The sequence below is a fragment of the Pollicipes pollicipes genome, unplaced genomic scaffold (genome assembly GCF_011947565.3).
Source record: "Pollicipes pollicipes isolate AB1234 unplaced genomic scaffold, Ppol_2.1 Scaffold_2555;HRSCAF=2994_pilon_pilon_pilon, whole genome shotgun sequence".
Classification (NCBI taxonomy): domain Eukaryota; kingdom Metazoa; phylum Arthropoda; class Thecostraca; order Pollicipedomorpha; family Pollicipedidae; genus Pollicipes; species Pollicipes pollicipes.
This window is the reverse complement of record NW_023596136.1, coordinates 9,214,506-9,224,219: the sequence shown is the minus strand read 5'-3', so window position 1 is coordinate 9,224,219 and position 9,714 is coordinate 9,214,506. Positions and strand designations below refer to the sequence as shown.

Below are 9,714 nucleotides of genomic sequence, written 5' to 3'. Positions count from 1 at the left end.
GTCGACACCACCAGACGCGGCCGGTCATCCGTCGGTGCCGGCCACGCGCTGTGGCAAGGTCTCATCTATCGGCCTCACCCGCTCCCCGCGTCAGGTCTGGTGCGTCGGCCCAGGTCTGTTCTCTGTGTAAAGTCTCATTCGTTGATTTCCGCCCGGTCTCCTGTGTCAGGTCCTACCGATCGATGCACGTCCTTCATGACAGGTCTGATCTACCGGTGCCGGCCTACATCCGTGCCAGACACTGTCCGTATTGGCACGCATCTTGGTCAGGTTCATTCGTCGGTCTCTCCTCGGCCGCCCCTGTGTCAGATTGCATCTGTCTATCTCAGCCTGCCCTCTGTGCCAGAGGTTCGTCCGTCCCAGTCGGCCCTGTGTCAGATTACATCTGTCTGTCTCAGCCTGCCCTCTGTGCCAGAGGTTTGTTGGTCCCAGTCGGTCCTGTGTCAGATTACATCTGTCTGTCTCGGCGTGCCCTCTGTGCCAGAGGTTTGTTGGTCCCAGTCGGCCCTGTGTCAGATTACATCTGTCTGTCTCGGCCTGCCCTCTGTGCCAGAGGTTTGTTGGTCCCAGTCGGTCCTGTGTCAGATTACATCTGTCTGTCTCAGCCTGCCCCCTGTGCCAGAGGTTTGTTGGTCCCAGTCGGTCCTGTGTCAGATTACATCTGTCTGTCTCGGCCTGCCCCCTGTGCCAGAGGTTTGTTGGTCCCAGTCGGTTCTGTGTCAGATTACATCTGTCTGTCTCGGCCTGCCCTCTGTGACAGAGGTTTGTCCGTCCCAGTCAGCCCCGTGCCCGATCCAACGGCCGGTGTGGACCGCAGCGCTGGTGCCAGGGCCTGCAGCAGGGACGGCTGTCGGCTGGAGGCAGGCTGCTGCCAGCCACAGCAACGCGTGCCGAGTCTGTGGAGCCGTTGGCGGACGTCGGACTGACCGCGCAATCCTCATCAACAGAACCTCTGAGGCGACGCGGCACCCGCCTGCAAGAGTTGCAAAGCCACTGCACGATTGGCCGGCCGCTGGCAGAAGTTGGGTGGGTTATTTTCCTGGCGCGCAGGCCGGCGAATACAGCTCACCTGACCAGCAGCGAACAGAAGCAGGCAGCACCTGACCAGCAGCGAACAGAAGCAGGCAGCACCTGACCAGCAGTGAACAGAAGCAGGCAGCACCTGACCAGCAGTGAACAGAAGCAGCGGAGTGCCGGCCGTCGACAGTGCGGCAGACTCGCCAGTCCCCAGCAGGCTCGCAGCGGTACGGCGCCATGTCGGCCTGCGCCGGCAGCCTGGTCTGCCTGACTCCCAGCCCGCCCAGCCCGCCCAGCGCCGGTCAGGAGGTCACGCTGCGCGTCACGGTCGGCGAGGTCAGTGGTCAACGTGCTGACAGCACAGTCTCAAGGTCATGTGGAGACCAGTTTTGTGGCTTAGGTCGCAAGGGTCGCGTCATGCAAACCCGGAGACTTGTAGAGCTATGGCTATGTTCGTTTCTGGTTTTGAGTGTGCACTCCGAATCGAGAAGCGAACCTGCCATACATCCTCGCATTATTCAGAACCGTACGACTATCATGGTGCTGGCGTGAAAACCGTGTTTTTAAAGTACCATTTGCGAAGACAGCCAACAAAACTTGTTTTCGGTGTGAGAAGTCTATCAACAATTTCGTTTTGTGTGATGCCTGCGTCTAATCCAAACAGTTGCGAACAACGGCTGAAGTAGATTTGCTAATGGGAATCAGCCAGCCGAAAGGCCAGTGACTGTGCCACAGCCAGTTTCTCGCAATTGGGTTACATTTAGTATATCAGGTACCCGGGGGTGTAGCTTCGCATTCAGCTCGATACCTCCAGATCCCAACTTTGAAATAGACCTCCATTTGCTAAAGAGAAGTAAATAAAAACCGTGGATAAGTTAGACTGCATGTGAAAACGGAAAATTGACATGGCTCAGCCCTCTACTGCACAGCTGGCTTTGACAAATTACAGACCTACAAGAACGCAAGTTTCACAAAGCGTGTCATTCTCACCATCCCATATATAACCCGTCAGCGACGCATGGGAGTGTTGTTTTTGAGAAAGTGGATGAGTTATGATCCACATTGTTATCACGAGCCCATCGGACACACATCACCAAACGTGGCACACTCTCACATTCTTGCATATAGATGAGTTAGGTATCCCTTTCAGTAAGTGACACACACGCTAAGTTACCACCCTATTTTTAAGTGCACCATCGTTGGCAAGTTGAGATGTTGTCCACCGTACAACAGCTTATCAAGCGTGCGTCAAAATGTGAAAGCAAAAATAAAAAGCACGTTCGTAAAGTTCTCGTTACTGCGAACGCTTGGTTTCGCTTATTGGGTGCGACATATAGGTTCTCAAGTTATGCTGTTTGTACTTACTTGTTTCGCCTAGGGCGCGTTGAATTTTTTTGCTGACATATATATATATATATATATATATATATATATCAATGCCTTCTCAAATTCACGTGACCCTAGTTTTGACCACGTGATGGTAATTTTAGGCCACAGTTCCGGTATACCAAGTCAGTTCAGTTGATGATATAGGGAGTTACACAGACTGGTGCGGTCCCATGGGTGTTGCACAGATTGGTGCGGTCCCATAAACGTTACGAAGATTGGTGCGGTCCCATGGACGTTAGTTACACAGATTGGTGCGGTCCCATGGACGGGCAATAGCGACGCCAAATGTTACCATGGTAGACTACGTATGATTTGGTAAGAAAATTGATCTTTTAGGACAACTAGAGTGATTTGGAATAATAACACAGCGTAAACACGTTTCCAGAATGATGATTCTGCACCGGAAGCAAAACAGGGTATTTTAGTTACACTCGTTACGAATTCACAGAGTCGTAGAATGCGACTCGTGCGACCCACGACTACGTCGCTGGAGAGTGGAGAGTGCAAGTGCTTGTTAGTTGCTGCGAAAGAAAAACGGTGCTTCTTTTGCTTTGTATTAACTAAGGTACGGAATATTGCCTATCATCAGTGGCGTATATCGAGCAAACCCAGGGCAGGAACGCATCCAGAAGCCCACGTTTGCCATCAGTAAACGTGGACCTACACCGAACACCGCTGTCGTCATACGTGTCTCTCCCGGGACGGTGAAGCCGAGAATGGCAGTCACCCAGATATTTAAAGCAATTTTACAATGTTCCCAACAAGAAATGAAACAACATGCAAATGATATTTGCCCCAATTCTTTGTTACATAATACAAACTGTTTTTATTGTCATTCCTGTGCAAGGCCACGACTCAAGTAAATGGTGCCTAGAGTAACATGTTTTGTTTGTTGATGATAATTGGTTAATTTGGTAAGTGCGACTCGGTTCTCAGGGTGTAGCTGCCGCAAGGGAGTGGACAGCATGACGTGCTGGAGGTACTGGATGCTGGATGTGCTTATTAATTCCATTGCCGTTCGCGCTTGTTATATGATGGGAATAATTCGGTAAATTGAAGTACCGATTCTACTACCAGCACGGCAATGTCCCTAACTTAGCCTAACGCACGTACGTCTCGACGTTTTCGCCACCCTGGCGGGGAAGATGGAAGCGATGTCGCTGGTTCGTCCTGTGCCGATTCTTCACCAGACCTGCTGGAGCAGAAACTATAGAACGGACTGCAACAGCCTGCGCCATCTACATCTTTCCGCGAGGGCAATTTTCTTCATATTCACGTTTGACTTGTTAAGTCGGTTCTAACGAGCTCAAAACACACTTTTGCAAACTGCGCAGCACTGTTGTCTGCAGAAAAGTCTTGATGCAAGCCAATTCATGCGACTAGTCACTTACAAAGGGTAGCGTGGCGTCATTGGCCAATATGATCTTGCCTTTGCCTTTGGATGACCCGTGCAGCATCACTGGCTCCATCAATTACGCCCAGCTCAAACCAAAGTCACTGGTATTGACCTATGTCTGACCTTCGTACCTGATCCTCGGTCAACTGAATTTTAAATAATCCTAAATTCAATTGTTGTTTTACCTATGAAACTACCTCAGAGATGTATGGCTTCCTCTGACACTCCACTGGCACATCAGATTGAACGATTCCCTCTAGAAATTACATTTGCTGACAGCCGCGGCCTGACTGTGAGCTACACCTAATTTTCACACAAAAATATCTGCTATGCTTTTGCCTACGGTTGCGCAAAGTTCGACGCAACTACGCTGCACCGTTTGCAAATTATTTCGTAAAAACCTTCGGGGGTGTAAAATTGCCCATCCCCCACCACATGAGCATGTGCTTAAATCATTGTGAGTGGCTTGCACGGTTACCTGTGGATGTGGACCACATGGTGAGCCAAGCTTACTGCATATGTTCCTATCGCACCACCCAAGGTTTGTCAATCCGATGCGTCATGTGATTTTGACGCCGGCTGGATGCGTCGGGTTTAGACGAGTTTGAGAATTAACGCCAAATAAGCAGATCACCCGTGCAAAGCCGTACATTGTAGGCAAAATGTGCCATGTACAGGGTGTCAAGCCCATCCCATGCGCACCCCCCTCCAGGTCCAACATAAATTGACCGGGAAACGGGCCATACCAGTCTCTTGAACAGCGGCCTTCAGTGCAACCCGGCACTATTAGACGGGCGAAAAATTGGCATCGGTTCAATATATATATATATATATATATATATATATATATATATATACATATATATATACATACATATATATTCCCCACAAATCAACGAACTTCCCAGCGTCGCAACAAAAAGTGTGAGTGATTTATGAATGATTACAACACCTTACTGTCTTGTAACGCATCATATGGGTGAGACTTCTGCATTTTATCTTGGTGGGTGATAATCTTGGTAGGTGATCACGATAACAGGACCTGATTAAACTGGTATTCGCCTTGACACGCGATGCAGTGCGCCGTCATACCCGATGTGGCCCGTGTGTACAATTACTATTTGAAGTTCAAGGGCCAACTTTTTCGACAGATGCCACCACATTTTGGAATTGTATTGAATTACCGATCAAGCTGGGGAGCTCTCGTAATTCAGCGCAATTACCGAAATGTATTCCTGCAGCCAGGGGTATATTTGCGCAAATTCCGTTCGATGCCTCTGATGCATGTTTGTCAGCGTAGGATAGCTCAAACGCTGTTTTGTCCCAGGATGCGGCCTAGTTAATTATTCCTTTAGAGCAAATTGACACGATATTTCATTATTTTTGTTGAACCCCGCAATTTTAAATTTTTCATAAGCTGGTGTCCAACCATGTAATGAATTTCTGTCAAGTTCGACAGGCTGTCGCACAAGATGGGGGGGGGGGGGGATGGAAGGGGGCCATGGCAGTTGACAGCTGTGCCATTCTCATCGGAAGCGCTCATTAATGATACAGCGAAGGCGCGTAAGCCACGCGACACTGGCGGCCAAGGACGGACTCAGCGCAATGTGCGCTCCATTATAGCACGTAATCCACCAAAGAGCCGCGCTGGCGAAGCTAACAGCTAGGATGCATTGTAAGGCCGGCGAGAAGGCAGGCTAACTGTACTGTCGGAGACTGAAACTGTCGGAAATTCCGATGTCGTGGCCTTCATCATCATTTCATCGTCGTCCCATTCCGATGTCGTAGCCTTCCACCTGAACCGATGCCCGAGAACATCAGAACCACCTTTGTGAAGCATTAAACTGAATATCACGATTGGGTTCTGTTGCACTCAGATTTGGTGCCCTTCTCGTCACAGTACATCGGATCCTGCCCCCCCCCCCCCACACCCACACCCATATACACTCCGCTGGGGCCTCAGCCTGTGTCGCAGCACATCGCTACTGCGCGGAATAGCCCATATCCAGGCGGTAGGAGACCGCTTGGTGCCTGCGGAAGCTGACAGGTGAGAGAGGCGCTGCTGACTGATGACAACCCTGGGCTGATCAATACGCCACCCATCATGTTCTCATCAATAGGCGGTGACAAAACATGTTACACGTCTCGGCATGCTCCGCTACTGGACGGACCTATATGTAATGACCCTGAACCCTACATGGTTATTCGGGATGTTAGAGACATATGACACTTCAGAGTGGAAGGGTATGAAAGGGTATTCAGCATTAATCGGCAAACTAACAGTGGCATTTACCACGGATCATATTGACTGAATAAGCAACAAGGTCATTGAACGACAGCAAATTAGATGCGTGAACAAAATCTATCGGACCTCGACTTGGAGCCCACGGTTCTAAATAGTACACGACCAGCGCCTTGGACATGCTTCCGCAGATAAGCGGTGTTGGCAACCACTCGGGAATACGGACGTGTCTGTTATATTTCTAGCTGGTAAAGGTAGACTTGCTTACCCACTTGCGCAATGTCTTTTAGGGAGTGTGGCTGCGTTGGAGGTTGGATTAGATTAGAAGACGAGTAGGTGGTGGTGGTTGTGACGTAGCAGAGCTGAACGCAAACGCCAAACAGCGGCTTAACAGGGTCAAGCAATGCAAGCGGCGAACTCTGCAGTACATGCTTTCCAACCTGGCATACTCTGTATATCCATTGAGCTGTATGGGGAAGTGCGTGGTTTGTTCACGTATGGCATATGCCATCAAAAGATTCGTGAAACCAGACCAGCAATTTGTGGCTTCTTCAGTGCTTTATGTATAACCGTAGTCCTTTGACTGTGTATGATGGCCCCGGGTATATGCTTAGTCTCATGTTTCATTTTGTATCGCCGACATCTTTAGCTTTCGAATGGGTTTGGTGAGAGGCCCATAGTCCGACGGAGCTAAGAAAGTGCCGGCGACCTTGTCAAGTTAATCGTCACCTAAACCTAAGCATCCTTACATGCATAATAGCACATGCTCTTGACTGGACTGGGATTTGCACCAGCGATTACGCTTGCACCGGCGAGACAGGCACTGCCTGCGGGACGCGTCCTACATGTCGACTGGCGTTTGGCTACGCCTAGCATGAAGTCTCACCTTTTATGCATTATTCTGATTTGCTGGATCTGTGTTTGCGGCATTTTCCTCTTCTTTACTGAACGCCAGAACAAATATATCGCTATTACAGCATCATAATCTGTTTGAAGATGCGCTTAGTGTTACCGTGTCGGGAGCGTGACAGGGGCGCCGGTGGGTCTCCATTTACTGTATATTATCGTCTTGTAAATCCACGGAGTGCTGAAGGGAAATGCTCCGCATTTTAAGATACCAAAGCAGGCATCAGACATGATGAAATAAGCTCACTTCTATTAGCATATTTTTAGGTGAAGGAGACTGTTCTAGACAACACAATACCCCTTTTTAGTAAATATGCCTCTCAACACGTCGTTTTTTGTATTACGCTATCGTACCTTGCAAACATTGATCAACACGCGCCCGGATGGCCGGCTAGATGCCCTTGCTCGGGTGGAGGGATCAATTTGACCCCCCCCCACAATTTGAGATCTCGGGAACTAAGAAAGCTAGAGACACCAAATTTCGGGGGTGTCTTAACCTATACGTGAAATAACTTAAGGCAAAGTTCGTGCTTTCCAAGTCATGACCTTCAGGTCAAATAAGGTGAAGTAAGGTCAAATTACAGGTTGGTCTCTTAAGTGTCCCCAGAGCCCAGGCAACTGTCTCTGAGCAAAAGGTCATAATCACATTGAGGTCAGTGACCTTGTTTGACCTTTTGAAGGTCATGGCGACCAAAATCATGCAAGACTACCCTGAGTTTTACATTAAATGAGTGACAAAGATTACTCTAGCAGCAGATGTTCTTTAAACAAAATGTCTACCCAGGTCACCTTAGGTCAATGACCTCCCTGACCTCTAAGAAGTCAACGGAAAATGTATAATGGTTCCTGCTGTCAACAAACTTAAAATGAGCACCATAAGCTATCCCATACCGCAAGTCCTAGCATAATAAATCAGGTTGGCTTTGACCTTGATCTGACCTTCATACTTGACCTTAGGTCAACGTCGTTTGCTCATTCAATCCTTGTGGTGCCTAAGAAAGTATCTCAGACATGTATGGCTTCGTCAAACACTACGTTATTGTATCAGATTGGACGACTCCCTAGAAATTGCCTTCGCTGAAATCATGGCCTGACTTTGACCTGCCATAGGTCAGCAACCTTACAAGGTACATCTAAATTTTTATGTCAAACGCTTTGCTATGTAATTGCCTGCAGCTATGCAAATTTGGCGCGGCTACGCCGCGCCGTTCGGGGACCATTCTGGAAAAACCTTGGGGGTCAAATTAACCCCCCACCCGAGCGCGTGTTAAGAGACGATTGACGGCTATCATAACTGGATATCATGTTCACGAACGCCAAATATGAACAACTCGACAAATATATTGTTTGGCCTTGATCGCTGCATGGCCAATATACTTGCAGGATTTGGATGGCGTTATTCTGACGCCATGGATGCTTGGGTGACCTTAGAATAATCTGGACGAAAAAATTCACGCATCTCCGCGGGCGCGCACCTCAGAAACTAGAGGAGCTTAGGTTATAAGAAGGATAGGGCCGTGAACCACAACGAGTGATCCTCGAGATGGCCATTGCAGTTCAAACCGGCATGCAAATACAGGACACACTCTATAAATGGGAAGGCGTTTCACTGAATTCTTAAGAAGACTGACTTTTAGGCAGTCGTTACCATACAGGAAAGTTCAACTTAAAAGTTTAATTAAAGAAAAGAAAAGTCGTAAAAAAGTAAAGTAAAAGAGTAAAAAAAGACCGCTGTATGCGCCTACAGTTCACTCTTAGCAAGATCAGCAGTTCCAGCTTCATCTCGTCGCGCTCGTGAGCTACACCATTCGAATCTGATATCTACCAACCATCACGCCGTTCTCTTCCATCCTCTGGTCCTTTCTCTCAGTTAGTCAGCCTCAAATGCCCTCAAGACCTAGGCTCTTGTAAATGCACTACTCCATTGCCCTTTCCTAACTGTTAGAGGTCCAGTCAGATTTCAGGGGCGGGTGGTTTCGGTATTCAGGAAAGAGGCTGATAGTTATTTAAATATGGCTAATATCATGATTAATAACCTTTTGGTGCATAACGCATCAAAGGGCTATTAATGTTGAGTCGCCCGGCCCAGAAAACAATTGCCTCAGCAGTGTGCGGTACATATGCATTCGGCTATCCGCTGAGTCCTCAACTAAAGTTGTGCTGCCGGGCACAACACGTCTCAGCTATTGGGTTTTAAGGGTGTGTCAATTTTATTGGTCATCTACACCGGGACACATGCCACTGTCCATGTTAGTCAACGAGATGCAGACCCAACATACCCTTCATCGCTGCCAGGTTGCGTAGTAAAAAACAATGACATCGTGGCGAACAAACCCTGCGCCCGGTTCTGACCGCGGGGGTATGGAGGTAAAGCCTCATCACACCCTCCGGTGTTGGCTGCGCCTTTGCAACAGCGCATCGTAAATCTTACTTTCATGTGGACCATGATCAGCTTATGCATCAGGACTCTTCCACGACTGTTCGCAATCACCCTTTGCCTGCAGCTTGCAGCTGGTGCCCTGGAAGTAAGAGCTGTAATGTAGAATATGATGTGTATGGCATGGTCTTTGCAAGTGTGCTTGTTTCGTTGGTGAGACGATACTGCCCTTGTGCGTGATTCCACCTCGGCAACATAGCGAGCTTGCCGTAAATGCCTGACTTGTAGGCTATTACAGGCGATTACAAAATATTTCGTGATCGAGGCACGTTGCCGAAACGACCGTCGTCATGTCAATGCGGTCCGGTTCTGATGGGGCCTAGCATG

General features: G+C 48.6%; 1 protein-coding gene across 1 annotated transcript in view; it reads right to left on the bottom strand.

Moving 5' to 3' along the window:
- Nucleotides 1-6,365: 6,365 nt before the first annotated feature.
- Nucleotides 6,366-9,714, bottom strand: part of LOC119108366 (protein unc-79 homolog) — a 12,387-nt gene continuing 9,038 nt past the window's right edge. The window contains exon 5 of the mRNA XM_037231945.1: nt 6,366-6,406. Coding sequence (XP_037087840.1) covers nt 6,366-6,406 — 41 coding nt within the window. The remainder of the gene's footprint in view (nt 6,407-9,714) is intronic.